Source organism: Arctopsyche grandis, chromosome 5, assembly GCF_051622035.1.
Source record: "Arctopsyche grandis isolate Sample6627 chromosome 5, ASM5162203v2, whole genome shotgun sequence".
In the NCBI taxonomy this organism is placed as follows: Eukaryota; Metazoa; Arthropoda; class Insecta; order Trichoptera; family Hydropsychidae; genus Arctopsyche; species Arctopsyche grandis.
In genome coordinates, this window is record NC_135359.1 from 8668187 (window position 1) to 8688636 (window position 20450).

Below are 20450 nucleotides of genomic sequence, written 5' to 3' on the forward strand. Positions count from 1 at the left end.
ACGCTGTTATGATAATAAATTGCGGGGATTATTTAACTTGTGGTTGATGGATTCTTAGTTTTTACGATAACGGCCGATGTTAAACATCAAAACGGAATGCAGACTACTGTATAAATTTGACCTGAGATAAAATCACGAATATACATAACGATTGTGACGTTCTGCATGGTTATATATCAGCGATCGGCAATACTGAAACGCCAACTGATTCGCGTGTCATGGAAATATTTTGAGATAAAATGCGCCTAGGCAAAAAATTTTAATGAAAATTGAACGTTTAGTATTAAATTCCTTATTTTACGTTGAAAATAATAAGACTGACGCTTGTAACTCGCTTGAATAATAAGTTTAATAAAATTGGCGTGCCACCTGAAATGCTATTTCTTTTAAATTGCCCACCGCTGATATATCTCACATTAAATGTTGTTAATCTGTAATATGTGGATGTAAAATTTGATTAATGCAATATTATTGAAACAGGAGGGGTTCATTGTTTAGGTTTCACAGTTTTTATTCATAGTTATTAATTTTACGTGTAGTAAATTTGACTGTTTCCATTTTCAGTGTGAGTTCGTATTTCGCGGCTTTTTTTATTCATATATTATTTTTTTTACAATCGTGTGAGTTTATATATCTATATATATATATACATAGAACGTATTAAAAATTATTTCATTGATCGTACTAATATGTATCATTTTTTACAGCATTCTTTCAATGTCGTCGGACTTGGATACCATATTAAATATCGTGACTGATGTTGTTCCCAACATGGAAGAGGTGAGTTTATATCATTGTTTTCGTTTTTTTTTAAATTTGATTTCACCATTGATAGATACACATTTATTCGTAATCTTGGATCGATCTGTTATAAAAGAAAGTCGGTGGATCAAACAAAAATTGAATAATTGAAAACGCAAGAATGTTTCGATATCGGCGTCTGCATTTTTAGATTCAAGGTCTGACTTAGGTCAAGGCAATCGAGGCAGGCAGTTTATTGCCTTACCTTTCAGGGATAGTCAATACCGCGGACTACTTTGCTGTATAACTCGTTTTTGCCATTGCGTACAGACATAATATGGGTAAATTTGTCAACCGTTAGTTTTTATTGAAATCGAACGTTTACATATATTACATACCGTTTGTTGTTTTGTCCATATATATTTTTTTTCATTTTCCTGCTTCAGCGTCTATAAATCCGTATATGTACATATATTAGGAATAATGTATGCAAAAACTTCAGCCGTGTTCGTAATTAGAGACCGTTCATTAGTGTGTACTAAAACCGTAGTTTCGTATGAGCAGATTTGATAGCCGTGTATATACGTTCACGCAGCCTACAACCAAGAAAGTTCCCGCAAACGAACTTCATAAAACTTTAGATACAGCTAGTTCGCTTTATATACATACATGTAATATACAATCATATTATATTTTATTTCATTCAATCAATCATGCACACTCGTCTAACAAATTGCTCTAACGCGACGAGTGATGCAGAACTATTAGTTATATATTTATATTAAACACGATATATATAGTCAAACATTGTACAGAAGTATTGAAAGTATTATACAGACAACGATTAACATCCGCAGAGGCATCTATGGAGAAATTTGCAGCATTTATACAAATCAGCGGAAATCGAGATGCTGAATAACTCGAATTTTTGCGAGAGGTAGGACAGGGATGCCAATTTGTTGTAACCGTTCCAATGAAATCCGATAAATTGGCACACTCCGATTGGAAACGATTGAACTTTGAGTCACATTTTAATAATTCCATAGTTAGGAATAGAGATATACATGATTATAAAACTAGATATAGGAATAAATTAATCATAGTTAGAGTAAAGAAAGCAAAAACTGCAGGAGGTGTTTTCCACAGAGGTGTTCAAATATACATTGCCCTTCCTGAGAGCATTAAAGGTGCTAGTAACATTGGTGCTTTCTTGAGGGGTGTTAATGGATAACCTCTGTGGAAGATGATGTAATTATATATGTAAGTTTAATAAAATGCAATGTTTGGAATTATGTTATATTATTTTAGGGTTACTTACTAATTATAGTTTTGTTAATTTTGTTACTATATAGTTGCTATATGTTATATTATAGTTGTTAGTTTTAGTTTAAATTTGTTAATTGTTAAATAATTCATTAGCAATTTTCTATTTAATAATAAATAAAACATATCTAAGGTCTGGCCAGCAGCACACACTAGGGATAGAACCCGTGACCACACAATTGAAGGCATTATATGCTAACCATTAATTTATGCTGGTGGTTAAATAAAACAATGTAAAAAATCGCCACGCATGCTCGGGTTCTGTCAACAAAAAGTACAGACACACTGAATCGTACAGCACGGCATGCCCAAGTTTGATGGACGTATCCTCATGTCAATGCAAATATGAGAATCACTGAAAAAACTCTAGGCGGTTAGTTTCGGTTTGGATCGTTGTAGCATAGATTAAGCGGGCTAGCGGTTTTTTTTACGTGTAAAACTAATAAGACGCCTGATATGTGCTATGGAAATCCAGGCTAAAAATCCTTGTATTGACAGTGATTCCCATATTTGAAGAAATGTAGGAGAAACCTCGAAAAAAATCTGCGGATTTTTCACCACAGGAGGCCAAGAACGCGCCTGTGCCGTTCGATTCAGTGTGTTTCCGCCTTAACGTAGATGAGATAGATTCACAGTAGCTGGAATTTTTTCCCATTGATGGGCATATATTTATTTACATCTCCTAAAAAAATGTCATATTAATATGCCTTAAAGAATACTCTAATAAGTTAAATCATACACGCTAATAAGTTATTCACAATCCTTCAAATATTATACAAACACAACAGTCGACTGGAGTAAAAATTTTTACATCTGGCTGCAGTCATTGCGTAGAAAAAAGTGGTTCAGAGTCGACAGATGTCTATTTATTTATTTTTTACCCAAGGTTGACTTTGTATGTATAGACGTGGCTTTAGTAAATAACGATATATCATATTTTAAATCGAGTTTGTTTTTTTAAAAACAATTTAATATTTCGTGACAGATTTACGATCTATTCGAATCATTTTACAAGACAGTTTTACGCTGACATATTTCGTGAAGCATAGCGTGATCGTAATTTTGGACTCTCGTGAGTTTCCAATAATATATACATGTTAATAATAATGCATACGTTCGCGTGCATCACCATTGCACATGCACCATGCGCACTCGTGTTTTGGCGCATAGCGTGAGGCGCCCATTGTTCTACCGACTACAATAATAGAATCCTTCGAACGACGATCGATCCTGTCCACCACCATAATGTGCGATATCACCATGTTGGGATATTTTTACAAGCCTATTCTATATTTTTATGTTTCCAGAATGGTTCCCGCGTGAGCAGCGACGAGTTGGATGTTCGCATGCTGATCCATCAGAGTCAAGCCGGTTGCGTTATCGGCAAGTCCGGCACCAAGATCAAAGAGCTGAGAGATGTGAGTATGATTGATACCCAAGGTATATTATATATATGTATGTTGTAAAGGTCGGGAAAATGTCGAAAGCGACAGCTGTCTTGGAATTCGAGGACTCTCAACTAGGGATTGCATATTTGTCGTCGGCGAATATGTGTAAGGGCGCAGACATTGAATCGTACGGCACGGCTTGTCTAGATAGACTCCAGTTGTGATGGGCTTGTTCTCATGTCCTTTCAGTTTCTCCTACATTTCTTTAAATAAAGGAATCACCCAGTGGGGTCTCGACCATATTGGCTGCAGCCTTTCAGTATAGTACATAGTCATGCTATTTTGTCGTCCATATAGGCTGCGGGGCTGCAGATTTTTGTTTGCATTTGGTCACCGGTATGGTCAACAACGAGGCACTACAGCTCGATTCATCTCTGCACCCCCCCTCCCCCCGTTGTATTATTACGAGCCGCTACTGTAATCACCGTCAAACTTATGTCAGTACAAAGAATTAAATATAACTAAAAACACTCCAAGTGATGAGTTTTGGCCTGGATTTCCATAGCATAGATCAGGCGTGCTAGCTTTTTATGCATGTGCAAAACTGTCTGCGCCCCAAATGAGTCAAAATTATGCAAATGTCGTTAACAACAGGCAGGAGAGTGATTTTGTTTTTTCGAAAAATCGATAGGTGACTTATTTTTTTTTTTTATATTTGATTAATCAACTCTCAAATGCACAATATTGAAAACATAATTGTCAAAACACCAATCCTATATTTCATCGGGCCTGTTATCACTATTTAAAGGCGCAGACACACAAAGTTACGTAGTTCGTGTTTTTTATAGATTTATTTTGTATTTGCACATATAAAAAACGCTAGCACGCCTGATCCATACTTTGGCGCCCAAGTCAAAAGTCTTTGTATTGACAGGTTTGGCAGTGATTCCCATATTTGAATTAAAACTTGTTTCACTTACAAAATGTAAGTGAAACTTGTCGAAAAAAAACAACCCCTGCAGTGTGAGACTAAATTTTTCACCACAGGAGGCCAAGAACGTGCCCGTGCCGTATGATTCAGTATGTTTTATTAAATGTGGTGTGAATAAAAAGTTTCATTGTAAATGGAATAATTGAATAATGTACAACAGCTTATAACTAGAGGTCGGAATCTGAAGGGGCCGGAAACGTGCCGCCTATTGTTTCATTGTTGTAAATCCTTTGTAAAAAAGGTTCGGCAAACCTTTAACAATGCATTTACAATCTTTGAACAATAAACAGCCCCTTCAGATTCCGGGCTCTACTTATAACAATAATGTATGTATACATATTTATCATTATTTATTGAGAATCGTTAACGTTAGTTACACATGAGCCGTTATATTTGAAATCGGCTTAAGTCCACTTTTCTTCATTTCGAGAAATATCTCGCAAACACTAAATATAATGTTTTACGCTTGACAATATTTAAAAAAAAAATAGAAAGCGAGCTAAGAAGAGGCTAGTAAAAATACCGGCAGCCTTTAATAATTTACAGTCACGAAAATGGAAAGTGGAACAAAGAGATTATGCGTAAAATTTCAGCATTAAATGTTTAATGAACATCCAAATGTTAAACCAACATCCAAAGTCGTTAAAATAGTAGATGATATCGTAGTGCACTATTTAAAAAAGAGAAGTGCTAAAATTATATAACAGAAAGGGGGCGAGACAAGTTTTATGGCTGTTTGGTTTTAACGACGGTGTGTCGATGTCGCATGTACATTTTTCATTTTATTTCGATCATGTAAACTATTTACAAATTAATAAAAAATAAATTAATATTTGGTTGCGGCTCCTTTTGCTTTTATAACAGCTTTTATTCTACTAGGCATGGAATCTATCATTGGATATATCCGAATTAAAATTATTGAATGGACATATCGAATTAAAATTATTGATAACAATTTGTGAAGAAAAAAAAACTTACGCAATAGAATTCCTCAAAAAAAAAAAAAAGGCTAGCGCCCATCGGATACCATCCAACTACCCCTTGACGCTTTTTTTATGGAATTCTATTGCGTTAATTCTACTTGAGCAGATTTAAAAGTTTGGATGTCTCGAGAGTGCATTTTTACGGTCACCCAATAAAATAATGGCATGGATGGAATGTGGAGATTTTTTTTTTTTTAATTCGCCACCGATAATTATAAAGCTCACCTTTACGTGTACAATAGCGATCATAAAATAATGAGTTTCTTTTTGTCTTATACATTTGTACGTAGATTGATAGTGAATATTTTTGAAATTTTCGCGACACACCTAGCAACCGTGCTCAACACCGGTCGAGGACATATACATAGTATGATCCAGGGTAGTTTTTATGTGCGTGTGTGTGTTCTCACATCCGGTGCGCGGGCAGGTGAGGGCCAGGTGTCACGCGCAGGTGAACAACGGACCACGGTTCGCGTCTCCGACACGTGCCACTTCACGTGCGACTGTCGCTAGGTGAGCAACCTACCCCCGTGCCTTTGCTTTGTCTCTATATTTAACACATTGTTGGGCTCGTGTGTTAATTTCTTCGAGTGGAAAACCAACCCCTCGTTTGTTGTGGAAAAACGTGAGCTTTTTACATTTTACCCCGGGTTAAATGGACTTTTCCATTGTCTTTCTTTCGCGTTTAATATAAAATGTGGTGTTGGATTCAGTAAGCGACTCAGTTCATAGTGAAGGACACTCTGGCAAGGTAGGACGATTTATCATTTTTAATTATAAATCGTTTTAATTATAAATTTGTTAATTTTATATAAGATTGCTAATGGTATTCTTGACACATCTGTTTTAAGTGAGATTAATTTTAACGTTAATGCCCGATTCACCAGATGCACAAATCTTTTTTATCCTATTTGTCAAAGCAACACCTCTTTCAATAGTGTAATCGTTCGTATATGCCGTATTTACGATAGCTTAAATGATTGTCCTGACCTCTTTAGTGACTCTTTTAGTATTTTAAGGACAAAGGTGAAGAAAATAATATATGGTTGATTTGCTTCTTCACCCTTATAGTCTTTCTTTTTCTTTTTTACTTTATCTGTTTCTTTTTCTTTTTTTTTTAAATCTTGATGTTTTTGTAATTTTACTTTTTTTATATCACCATGTGGTGCTCACTGTAAATGGAATATTATATTTTATTTATGTTTATTATTATTTTTTGTCTCATTATACAACTTTCTTTTTATATTTTATTCTGTATGTGTGCCTATTTAAATAAAATAAAATAAAATAAAAATTCTCTGATAGATATAGTATTTAGTATGCCGAATGGCATTTACGTTTATTGAGGTTTTACATAAGTCTAATGACACGTTTAAAAATAGGGTTGCTAATTAGCCTGGCATCTGCACCAAAACAGAAAAAGAGTTGACCATATAAAGAAAAATTTACCATTCGAGTTTGTACGTTTATATAAAAAAAACGCCCTTCTCTGACTGGAAGCCACGTTCCTTTCAGTGCGTTTTCGATTTATTAACCCTTTGAATGCCGATCAACGCCGATCGGCGTTTGACCAACACGTCCAACGCCGATGGGCGTTGTTTTTTTAGTATGTAAAAAATAAACAAGAATACTACCCGCCAAGCCTTTCCAGGTAGTATTGAAAAAAAATGGTAGTATTGGACATGGATCGTGTAATCCGTGTCAATGTTTATAAAGGCTGGTTTACACCGGAATCTCTGGATTTATAATCATAGCAGAATTTCTCGATGGAAATCCCTAACTGCTGAGTATTTTAGATTGTGGCTTGGCATTTAGATTGTGAGCATTACATTTTAACAACAATGAAGAAGATCGAACTAGTTTTGGAACAATACATTCATTAATAGACTTATTTTGTTTGTTTTATATTGTTGCAAGAAATTTTATTTAGAGAGTCTAAACACACCTTTGCAAAATTCGAAATCCTCGGCGGTAGCTATCTAGGGTTTGTTTGGATTGGCTACATTTTTTATACGTGCTTTCTATTGGATTTCTAGATAATTCTAGTTGGAAATGTTGGCGAAATTTTCAGCGTGGCAGGCTTTCAACAGAAAAGACGTCAGCACTCAAAGGGCTAAAAGCATTCAAAACGGTTCGGTGATTATTCCGCATAAAGTGATCTCGCACACGTTGGCAACATCTGGCACCTGAAAATTCCAGCCATCGAGAGTTACACATGTAAATTATTATACTAACGCGAACTCGAGTGCCAGATATTCCGTATTCGCGATTTTCTTTCGATTGTTGAATGGAACGATTGTTGTGCGCGCGATCGCAATGTGCGAAATAATCCGTTTATAGCAAAAAAGTTTAGCATATTAAGAAACATTTACCATTCGAATCAGTTCGTTTATATTTAAAAAAAATGTGTTTAAAAGCATTAAAAAACACAATCAACATAAAAACATATCTGACTATTGATTTCAATACTAATTTTGAGCACAGCAATACTAGATTTTGAGTTAAAGACAGCAAAATATAAAAATTGCACATTTTTTTAAACCACCATTTTAACTTTTTTTTAAGTTTTTGAACCAACAAAAATTTTGTAATTAAGGCCGATTGGTTCTGCTGTTGTTATTGGTTATATGTATGAGAATTGAACTAGTGTTTCACTGTTTATTTAGATAAGATAATAGGGCAGTTATATTTTTAGATGTAAACTAACATCATCTTAAAGTTAACGTGTTAACAAACGATACCTTATGTGCTTGTGTTGATGCTCTCATTACTAATCGACAGCAAGCAGCATATGACCACACTTACTAAACATAAAATTCAATTGGTTTAATTGAAATATTTTATCTTTCAACAGAAAACTGGATCCAGAATCAAGATATTTTCGGTCACTGCACCTCAGAGCACCGATCGCATTATTCAGATCATCGGTCGTCCTGACTCTTGTGTGCAGTCCATCAAGGAGATCGTCAATCTCGTGAAAGCTGTAAGTTTCTCTGTCACATTGCATGAATGACCAATTGTTGTCGTCGAGGTATATAATTTAAAAAAATTTCAGACACCCATCAAGGGACCGGAGCAGAACTACGATCCACACAATTACGAGGACTACTTCTGCGAAGATTATGGCGGATACGGTGGCAATGGACCGATGGGCGCTCAAGGTAACAGGGGCGGTGCGAGACCACCACCTCGTGGAGGACCGAGAGGTCAAGATGGCATGGGTCGCTTCGGCAACGGTAACCGAGCTGGCCCTCCTCCACCGAGAGGTGCCAACTTCGGTCCAGGACCGAACATGGGTCCAAACAGAGCCTTCAACGGACCGCGTGAAAACTTCGGCGGTGGACCCCCTGTGCAAAGAGCTGGATATTTCGGAAACGATAACTTCAATAGCCCTCCAAGAGCTAATGAAAACTTCGGCAATAACATGGGTCCTCCTAACTACGGACCGAGGATGAACGAGAACTTTGGACCCAGAGGAGGAAACAGCAATTACAACGGCGGCGGTCGGAACAATCATCCCGGACCCAACAATGGTGATAATAACGATGGACAACCACCGAATATGCAGAACTACGGCGCCGACAACAACGTCACCTCCACTTCTACACAAGTCACCATTCCTAAAGACGTGAGCTATCTTTTGATCCATCGTATCTATTGAAGTTTTGTACAGTTTTAATATCGTGTATCATTTGAACAGTTGGCTGGAGCTATCATCGGCAAGGCCGGTTCGCGGATTCGCAAAATCAGACAAGACTCCGGAGCCGGTATAACGATCGACGAGCCGTTACCGGGAGCGTCCGATCGCATCATAACGATCACCGGACAACCCCAACAGATACAGATGGCTCAGTATCTGCTCCAGCAGAGGTAATAAATAACTCATGTACAAATGTTTGGTGTGGTGGTATTGGTTTGGATTTTTCATAACTCTTTGCTCTGGTCTCGTGCAAATCAATATTTGTCTTTCTGTGCTTTTAATGACGAAAACATGTGCTAGCAAATTAAAAAAGCTTTTTCTTTTAATTTCTTGTACCAAGAATCAACATTAATTTTAATGTGCATGTTAACTTCCATACAAATACATACAAGGATTACAAAAACATTATTTTGTGTATAATAAATATTACGTACACAGAGGACAAAGGTGACTTGTACATTAATAAATACTAAATCGTTCAAAGCAGCATTTGCTCACTTCATGTATTCATAGCTAGCTCTATTTAGTTGCCTGATAACATTTCATTATTGTATTTACATCATTTTGCAAATAAATTATATTCTTATGATTTATCATGGAGCATTTTATCCAATTTTGCTCTGTTAGAAGTAAGAATTGAGATTATAATTGGGTACGATTTTACTTTACATTGAGAAAATACTTTGTATCTTAAAAAAAATGCATTAAAAATTTGCACTATTTTCGGTGCATTAAACAATCTCGTATTGTGCATCGAATAAAATATTTTGGCATTATAAAGTGACCATTAAAAAATATGAAACGATCATTCGAAAAAATAGATTTTAGCATTAGAATAGATACAAAAAGTGGCAACATTGTTGAACAACATTGAAAGTAAACGCAAAAGTTACTTTTGTTTCTCACTAGTGCAATGTAATCTTAAATAAATAAAACCAACCCTAACCAAACCATAAATAAATAAAAACTAACCAAACGTTGGTTCGTATTTTGGTATTCGCGACGTTGCCGATACAGTTCATCTGTCATTTTTATGCACATTTCATCCACTTTTTAAGTAGCAAATATTTTTTCAATGATCAAAGCAAACTTTCTAATGCGATCTGTATCCGTCATTTGTACAAAAAAAATTTTTAAATACACTTTTTATAAAATGGACGTTTAAATTGTTCCCATTATAATTCATTGTACTTGTCACGTTTGTGTTGTGAGAAAATAATATTTGTTCAATTGCGTTTTGTAAAACTTGAGTGTAGAAATCATGCACGTATTAACATTTTTATTCTACATACGTACCAGTGGCGCGCGTTGGAAATTTATGTTTCTATCGCACAACTTTATTTACAAATGCCCGAGTAGGATACAAGTGGATGCTGTGACGTCATACCGCATCCTTTTGTATCCTACTCGCGCACACCTAAGTAAAGCTGTTCGATAGGAACAGTGAAATTTCCACCGTACGCCACTGATATGTACATATATATATATATATATATATATATATCAACAGTGTAAAATAAAACAATAGAAACCCTAATATGGTTTGCCTTGTGTGCTTGAAGAATCTTTCTGAATTTTTTCTGAACAATCTGTTGTGTCTTCTAACTGATTCATAGCTGACTTGTACGAGTGCGCTGCTGACTTGAATTAACCCATTAAACTGCTGAACTGTTGTATGGAAGACTAGTGATTTTGTTGTTCTGTAATTGATGTGTAACAAGAAATCACTAATCTACCTACAAAAGTCAGGACAATCGTTCACCGCGGGACTTTCACCACTAACAGGTTTATCGATGCTTTTGTGTTGTGGGTTGCGTTCATTATTTTAATATACTATCCTCATTAATTTAATACTTCTGTTCTGAACGATTCCGATCTTGCCCGTGTCCTAACGGTGTTCTTGTATTTATTCCAGCGTTCACGAGAACAGCGGAGGCGGCGGTGGCGGCGGCGGCGGCGGAGGGCGCAACAACAACTATTAAAGCGCAGATGTTGCGAATTGTATTGGCACAACATTATATTTCCTTAGTTACATGCCAAATTATTTTCTTCTAATTGTAATAGTGTTAAGTAAGTTTGTCACAGTGCATTTTCTCAGATGTGGAAAGTATTAATATTATTTTTTTATGCATGTTACATATCGATTACCAGCTCGTAGTAATTGGACCGTCGATGAATTCGGTCTTGATAGGTAACTGTGACCTATTTGTTGAGTGTGAGCGTTCATACCGCACGATTTTATTTTTTGACCCTTTCCACTAAGAATTGATTCTTTTAAGTAGTCTTCATGCTTACGTAGTAACGTTTATAAGGTCAGTAATTAACTTTTTACCGTGTGAAAGGGTTGTTGATGTTCTCACAATAGTAACATTCTTTAAAATGCAATTATGTTGTTTTTCGACATTCCGTTTGAATGCTTATTGAGTTTAGTGCAGCGGTCGGCAATCTTCATATCAAAGGGGGGGAATTTCGCAAGCCTTCAACCCCGATTTGAATAATTCTGTGAGAATTTGCTTGCAGAATTATATATTTTCAAAAGTGAAAAGAAATCAATTCCATGTTCTTTTTGTTCAAAAATTTGTATTGTAAAATATTTAAACATGGGACCATAAGTTTGCAAATCTTCAATGAATTAGTATATTTATTTTATAAAAAAAAATCAGTGGCGTAGGTTGTTGACCGTTGATTTAGTGAATTTAGTTATATTTTTTGGGCATTACATTATTTTGAAAAAATCAATTATAGATTATAGCTATATTTTTAAGCTTTTTGTCGGGTTACGTGCAAGAAATTCTCTCGAATGTAATTCAGTATGGAAGTTTGATTACCATTATTTTTCGTATAGTTTTGAATTTTCATTTAATTAATTCTATAATGGATGTTTTTAGTAGCGCATATTTTTTATTGTTGGTATTATTTTCATGATAATACACAATGTGTTGCAAATAAATTAAATTTTAGATGTAAGGAATTAGTTTTACGTATTTGATTACTTTGTTTTGATTCTTCTCATAGTTTAAAAGAATGCATTGAAAATAATTCACCCTGCCCTACTTTTAAAGTTAAATATTAAAAAAAAAAGTCAAAAATTAACCATTAAATTGTCGGCGTGAGTGATAATTTTAAATTTGTTTGATTCAAACGTTTAAAGTACAAATATAAACTTATAAATTTAAAAAAAAATCATTAACATTGTGTAAAGTATAATTATAATTATATTCAACCAAAAATTATTGTTATAATAACTAACACCGATGCTCTTCAAAGTTAAGTCCGGAGGCCTTAATGTTAACTCAGTACCGATATATCTTTCGTGTTGAGGTAAAAAGGGTTTCATTAGAAAATGTCAAGTAATTACATATATTAGAAAGGCATTTCGAATTATTCCTTTTTTGTCCCTACTGCGTAAGTTATAATAACCATATAGTGTATGTTACTATACCCTTTAGTTTAAAATGTAAGTAAACTTAGGGCAGTGTTGATGTCAAATAAATATTAATAAATAAGTAAAAACACTTTTTTTATTTGAATAACATTACAATATAATGATAGCACCTTTCATATCTCTATTAATACACAATTCCTTCCATTTTCATTTGACTACATTGAATTAATAAAAAATGCATACTGTAAATAATTTGAATCATTTAAAATATATTATACATCGTTGAAACAACATCAACGCAATTCAAATATGAAACAGTATACAAAAGGCACTGCAATATCATCAGTTATTTCAGTTAAATTGCTTTTTCATGTATATTATGTTCTAATAAAATGTATTTATGTTCATTCGATCTGTATTTATAAAAAATATCCGGTATTACACGGCAATTGTTAACGCAAATCTAACCTTATACATAATACATGTGTATTTTAAAAAATACCGATCAAATAATTTAACATCTTAATAATTTTATAATATAATATACCGTATACATATGTATATATATAATAATAGTGTTTGGCACTATCTAAAGATGTTTAAATCTAAAGGTAAAAACTAGAACAGCCACAATCAAACTCTTCCAAGATCAAAATATAAAATAAACATTTCAGAGATTCATCCAAAGTTATAAATAAAATGTATTGTGTATCTTTTATTACAAAAAGAATACCACGTTAAAACACACATTTTAATTACTTCAAATGCTAACGTTTAGTTTTTGATAGATCTCAATCGACAAAATGACTTTAATTGACATTATACAATGCTCAGATCGCACCAAATATATATTTTTTTATAATGATTACATTGTATTTTAAAAAGTCTGGACAGATACGACTAAATTAAATATCAACAAAATAAAATGCATCGACGTTTGTCAGGTGTGGTGATGGTTTTTCTGATGCTCGGCGAGGTAAAACACGTAGATTGGTATTACAACACACAACAAAAGCATCAACAATAACAAATGAATCCATTTTATACCGAAATCATCACCTTTGGATGTGAATTCCTTCAATACAATATCTTCTACACTGGGATCGTGATGAACACTTTCAATTAACAAAGGTAAAGATTCGCTACCGTTAACACTATCGTCAGTAAAGTTATGTACACCGTTTAAAAATTGACCACTAGTCGACGGAATGCTTTCAAACAACGTCTCTTGACTTTTATTATCTCTTGCTGGACTTCGCACTTCAGCCGAGTTCACCGAGGCTACTATCAATTTTTGTTGTAAATTGATGTCTAACGACGGTGGAATTATTCCACTATCTTCTTGAAGTATATCTTTAACTTTGGTTGGCGAATTGCTTCCGCTGGTGTGAACTGCTGGAAGAGTCTCTGTCAGTAGTGAGAATGCTTTTATCGGTATTTTTAATTTTCTTCTAGCGTATATTTCGTTTTCCTTGTGTATATTATTTGCTATTTTCAACGCGGCTATCTAAAAAGAAATTTAAAAACATAACAAAGTTAGTGAATCATGCTCTGAAGTAGCGAGTAATTTCTAAAAACTGAAACAATCTATCAACTACTGATTTTAAAGAGTAATTTTTCAATTGACTTCTAGTTGATTCAAATGATTGATTGACTTATCTATTTGTCGTTATTTTGCTAATCTTATCAAATAAGGATTAGCAGTGCATACGCTACAAAGATATGACGGAAAGGAAAACAATATTTTTCTTGTTAAATTAGTTTCAATTTGATATTTTGTTTCTGTATCAAAACAAAGCCATGCCAGTTTTATATATGTTGAATAGTAGTTTTAGAGATCCATCATTCGGAAATTTTAAGAATTCCCACATCAGTTAAATTATATCTACCAACATTGGTTGATTTATCCAATTTAAAAAAGCAATATCTTTTAAATCTGAAAATTGGTCACTTGAGTCACAAGCCATTATACCCAAATGACCGTAATAACAAGTTTAATTGGTCACTTCACATCCTACATATTTTTAATACAATTTCAGAAGTTCACTGAAACTAAATGTCTTGGATTTGCATGAACAAGAGTCTTCATGGTTCGTTGCAGTTCTTTGTTTAACATATTTCATTAAAAATATATATATGAGGCTATGCCACACATTGGGAAACACTGGATTAGCGTATACTTGATTTCAAGTATATTGGTTTAAGATTACATTTTTCCTCATAGAGTGAGTAATTAAAGAGATATAATAATTTCCTCACTAAATGTGTGTAGTCTTTTATTGATGAAAAAATTCTTGTATAAAATTTGAAATTTCTCGTATAAAAATTGACAGTAAATTAAAATGAATAGAAAAATTGACTTCGCACAAAGATTCGTATAGTTAATCACATTGGCTACACATGTAATATGGTAAACAGACTCACCGAACAGTTAAATCTCAAAGCGATGGCTTGTAACGTGTCGCCGTCTTGAATGTCGGCTTCGACAAACTGTTGTGGTTTGTGACTGCTGCGGATTGGGAGATCGATCTCGTCTCCGCTGTCGTCACTGTATTTACCGTAGGCATTGTAGTCCAAGTCGTCCTTGTGAAAGAATTTGACCCTGGAACGGAAGTCAGATAAATATCGACCTTTGGGATCGAGGAAGACGGTGGGGAAGAGCACTATGCTTACCGAGGTCGCTGTTTCATGTCGAACCGCGACCTGTCCAGATGTGCGACAGTCGCGTCGTCAATTGACAGTTTGGCAGCTGACAGCTCGGCACGTCACCACACACGTACGCACACATAAACACCACCCCGCTAATTCGAAATTCGAAATAATGTTTTGGATTTTTATGTAAATCTTATGCTGCATTTACACGAGACAATAGTTGACACATTTCTTTGAGCTAAACTAATATTGGCCTCCTGTTAATAAGCGTTCCGAGACTAATATTGGTTTGACTTAGTGGAATGTCTTAGCTATTGGCTACGTTTACACTACCGATATCTACACCTGATCCACCCGATATTTAGGAATTTTTCCATAACCAGTTCCTAAATAGCAACCACAGGTTGCAATATGGGAACTGGATATGGAAAAATTCCTAAATATTGGGTGGACCAGGTGTAGATATCGGTAGTGTAAACGTAGCCATTGGCCTCGTTTACAAGCAACCATTGAATTAGAATGGGTAGAAGCGCTCTTAGCTTACAAAAATGTTGCTACAAAAACTCCGTTCAAACGGAGATTTCGGCTGTTTTGTTCAGTTGATTGTTAATCTCTGTAGCAGTAGGATCTCTTTGAAATCGGCTCTACTAGTGAAATTGTGTGGTAGTATTAGTTCGACAAAGTCCGAACATCTGTATGTGCCCGTGCGTCCCTGAACGTCAAGGGACGATCACTTCCACGAATTTTTTTTCCTCACTCTTTTGTCTCTCTTCTGACTTTCCGTCTCTCTCTTCGATGGCTCGCTTTTAAGCGATACTTTTGTTAGGAATGACTATTCTATACATTATACTTCAATGCAAACAACATTATAAACGCTCTCCACGTTTGCAAGTAATACCACCGTGGTGAAAAATTGCATTCTGTTTTCATACACGTAATTTCACCGTTTCTACACGTATCTTTTTATGCACAAAGTTTTCGTTGTGTAGTGGAAGTACGCGAAGGGATCGGTGATTATTCCGCAAAAAGCAATTTCGCAAACGTCAATAAAATCTCGATCACGAAACATCTGGCACCCGAAAATTTTATCCATCGAGATTTACCCACACGAACTATCGTACTAAAGAGAACTCGAGTACCAGATTATTCGATATTTGCGATTTATCGATTGTCGTAAGCGCGATCACAATGTGCGAAATAATACGTTTACTGACGTGAAGAACGGGCATTGCAATTGATGTGGGTATACGTGAAGTGGAAAGCTTCAAGCTTGAATTGCAAATAGGCAAGTTTATTGTAATTTTCTGTTATTCCCACTCCGTGAGAAAAATTTGGGTGTTAAAAGATGCAGATGGGAGAGCAGTGCGTTTGGGGGTAGAGGCCTGACCGCACTATGCGACCGTGCACTGCTGCGACGCGACACGCACGGCAAAGTTGATACAAAAGACAACTCTGTCGTGTGGTGTCGTGTGACTCGTAGTGCGTTCTATCTCATATAAACAATATTTGGCTGCGCACTACGCTCCGCTACAAATCGCTGCAAAACACGCGACTCCATGCTCATTTTGATTTAGGTATTTTTCGTCTCGACGAAATTCGCGACTGTTTGCATGTTCACTCGAACTTGTATCGATGTCGAACGTATGAATGTCATATATTTTGCCGCGAGTACTGCTCGCACTTATGCGAATTCTATGTCAGATTCTCAATATACCTTGTGGCGGCTCGCTTATACGACATGGTCGAGTTTGGTTGCCTTCCTGCGAGTGGGGACCAACCCGGCTGGGTTCGGAGAGCCACTACTTCCTCTGTCTTCAGCTGTCATATAATAAACACGTGCATTAACATGCCAGTCGTCTCATTCGTTCATCCCCCATACTGGTGACCCCCGACATCGAGCCACGCAGCCTCGATCAATTTCAACATGCCGCTCATCCCTGCCTCGCCGAGCCAGGCGGGAAAAGCTACCCGCCGCGCCCCCGTCACCATCAACACAGCACGCCGCGGCCCGCGGGTGACAATAAACGAGCAGACACGGCTACCTACCTACCTACCTACCTGGAGTCCAGCCACAACGTCGATGACAGGTGCAAAAAAATGGGGGAGCGAATGAGACGACGATCTTGACAGCTGGATGTGGAGTCATGCGCGATCCACTACACATAGAACGGTCATCCAGCACCACAAGACATACACCACCTCAGCACCATCATCATCATCAAGGCCCCGTCCGTCCCCACGAGCGTCGTCACGTCGTCACGACGGGCGGTAGCGCTACAACACCTCCACGAGCCACAACGACTCACAGTCCAGCTCGGAGTATTATCAACCACATCGATGCCCCTGCCGCCCCCGCCGCCACACCAACCGACATCAGCCTCGGAAGAGCGGCACCGCCGCAGCATCGCATCGGTGCGACCATCGGACCAGCCACCGTCCTGCTCGCGACGTCACCGCCCTCGAATCTACCGACCATTCAGGGCGCTACACCTACACAGCGGATGACCCACGTCAACAATTTTTTTTCTCCCCACTCAATAATTTTTTTCTCTTTCTTTGTGTAACAATAATTTTTTTTCTATTGTAAAATTTGTTTCTTTGTAATTTTGGTATCGCTGATGCTGGGGGGGAAGTGATGTGGCGGCTCGCTTATACAACATGGTCGAGTTTAACATATAATAAACACGTGCATTAACATGCCAGTCGTCTCATTCGTTCATCCCAATAACCTCTCCACTCTTCTCGTGATCTTGATACGTTTGCCCCGACTTTTGCCTTTTTAAACTTGCCAGAAAGATCCAACTCAATTTTAATAATTGCAATCATCAATGCACATCGAAATGTCATCTGCGCGACCCAATGAATATCTCGTCATTCGTACATTCTTAAATTAAAACAGTCACGAATTTCGTCGAGACTATTTTAATGCATATTCATATTCATGCAGCCGCGTCGTTTGCAGTGATTTGTAGAAAACCCCGCGCGCAGCCGTATCACGTCGGAGTCGCATTATGCAGTCAGGTCTTAAGACAAAGTAAACAAAAGCTTTTAAAAACAGGACGCGCAACGGAATATTTAGCTATTTGGGCAACGTAAAGCGTAGGCATTATTATTTATTTATATATAATTTTAGCTATTAGTTAATTTAAAAAAAAAAAAATTTAATAATTTAAATCTAAAATTCTATATTTAACTTATATGTACTGTCCCTCACAGAGGTGTCTCTTCGCTTCTCGCAAGAATGCATCCATGGTGTTCAGAGTATGTCTGATGATCGGCTTTCGTGGCCTTACGACCCACGATTTGGCCGATATATTTTTTGTGCTGGCCACCCTGAGACAGCGGTTGTCAATAGCGGTTTGGCGCGTAAACACCCCGGTGTTTACGGGGCCCACCTCGCTACCGAAATCACCAGCTAGAGGCTGGTGAGGGTTGTGATGATACTTGGAAACCAGCTCCAGTATCCGTCCGGTGTGCACCAGAGGAAGCTTAGTCTGTCTTCGTCCAGAAGGCAGACAACTGAGCTACGCGTGGCTAACCTCAAAAGGCACGCGTGGTTACTTTGTTACTCCCCCCCCCTGTCCCCCCTGCTTGATCTCTGTATATACATATATATATATAAAATACAGTCACCATACAAACAGAATTACAACCTGTTTTCATTATTACAATTTCCCGCCTTTGTCCTGTATCACACTCACTTACGCACACTGTACGAGAGAGAGCGAGATATACATCAAGCCGAGCCGACATCAGCAGAGACCAGACCATCGACGACGAAGGAAGGCACCTTGAGGAAACCAGCCCCGCCCAAGCTTACCACTAGCTATCTCACAAAACCGACTTCCGGGGTGCTCTCGAGTTGAACATCCCTGGAGTCTGTACATTTTGGTCCTTCGATTCCGTATGTCTTCAGAGCTGGTCTTCCAACGTCGTCGAATCCAGGTTGGTCGTAATTAGCATTTTTCTGTTGTTGTTGCTATTTTTTGGTCGTCAACGTCCATTTTGTTTTTTCCCGCGTCCATTTTTTCCTTTGTTTGATTTCGTCGCATTTCAATAATGGCGTCTTTGAGTACGCTTAAAAATACGCGGAAAAGAATTCGCGCTCGGTTAACGAGAAACGCGAATCAATTGGGGGACGATCTGAGCATCTTCGAGCTCAGAATCAGGCTCGAAACAATCAGACCATTACTGTCTGAATTCGAAGCGATCCAAGCTCAGATAAACGAGCTGGACCAAGAAGAGGCGCAGGCCTCCGAATCCGTCGTGGACCTATTTGATAGGGAGCATATGGCCGCCTTCGTGCGATGCACCGAAGCAATCAATTTGCGTGAGCCGCAATTGAGCGCTTCACCGTTAGATGGCGCTAACCTCACAATGTCACCTGTACCGCAATCAAATTCGGCAATAAAATTGCCCCGTTTGGAGTTGCCCACCTTCGAAGGCAACGTCCAAAATTGGCCGCTTTTTTCACAACGCTTCTTGGCCGCTATGGCCGGCGAGAGTTCGCAAATCGCCCGGTTCCAATACTTACTAGGAAGCCTAAAAGGAGAGCCCCAACGTTTAGTTGACGCCTTGGAATTAGCTTCAGATTCATTTACGAGCGCGTGGTCCATTTTGGATCAACGCTATAACAACAAAAAAATTGTTGTTCAGTATCACCTTCAGGCATTGCTTGAAGCCGAGCCAGTCGTGAGCAACAATCACGTCAGTCTGCGTCGTCTCATAGATGATGCCAACATGCATGTACGTGCGCTCGTTAACTTGGGCGTCCGGGGCGAGACCTGGAACGAGATTCTGGTGATGTTTATCACCAGAAAACTCGACCGGAGTACACTTCTGCAATGGGAGCTTCAGACTCCCAAGTATGAAGACTGCACGTTTAGCAAAATAATGCATTTTCTAACGTGCCAGTGCCAATCGATGGCAAATGCCGACTTCGTCTTAAAAGGCGAGTCGAATCCTCGACCAAGAACCATTACGAATCCGAAGGCAGCAGTTCTGCATGTGAGGAGGGAACGCCCCTCCTGCATCAGTTGCAGCGGAAGTCATTCTCTGCTAGCCTGTCCATCATTCCGCCAAATGAGCGGTGATGAGCGTAGGTCGAACGCCATAAAACGTCGACTATGTCTCAACTGCTTGAGGCCAGGGCACATAGTTCACGCGTGCCAAACAAAGCAGAGATGCTTCAAATGCGGTCATGCCCATCACACCATGTTACATGACTCAACTCCATACCAAACTTCGCCTTCAAATAAGGCCAAACATTATCGGAGCCCCAAGAAAT

General features: G+C 37.5%; 2 protein-coding genes across 5 annotated transcripts in view; one reads left to right on the forward strand and one right to left on the reverse strand.

Annotated features, from left to right (window-relative positions):
- Window positions 1–12636, forward strand: part of HnRNP-K (Heterogeneous nuclear ribonucleoprotein K) — a 56245-nt gene extending 43609 nt beyond the window's left edge. For all 4 annotated transcript variants that reach the window (XM_077431379.1, XM_077431383.1, XM_077431382.1 and 1 more), the window contains 6 exons: window positions 708–780; window positions 3372–3482; window positions 8281–8409; window positions 8482–9054; window positions 9127–9296; window positions 11042–12636. In XM_077431379.1, coding sequence (XP_077287505.1) covers window positions 708–780; window positions 3372–3482; window positions 8281–8409; window positions 8482–9054; window positions 9127–9296; window positions 11042–11108 — 1123 coding nt within the window. In that variant the 3' untranslated portion in view covers window positions 11109–12636. The remainder of the gene's footprint in view (window positions 1–707; window positions 781–3371; window positions 3483–8280; window positions 8410–8481; window positions 9055–9126; window positions 9297–11041) is intronic.
- On the reverse strand, window positions 12631–15283 carry LOC143912155 (lysM and putative peptidoglycan-binding domain-containing protein 3). The gene is made up of 3 exons (XM_077431384.1): window positions 15185–15283; window positions 14936–15113; window positions 12631–14018 (listed from the first exon to the last, which is right to left on the reverse strand). Exons 1-3 carry the CDS (start codon window positions 15199–15201, stop codon window positions 13452–13454), a joined length of 762 nt encoding a protein of 253 aa, XP_077287510.1. The 5' UTR covers window positions 15202–15283; the 3' UTR covers window positions 12631–13451.
- Window positions 15284–20450: the final 5167 nt, after the last annotated feature.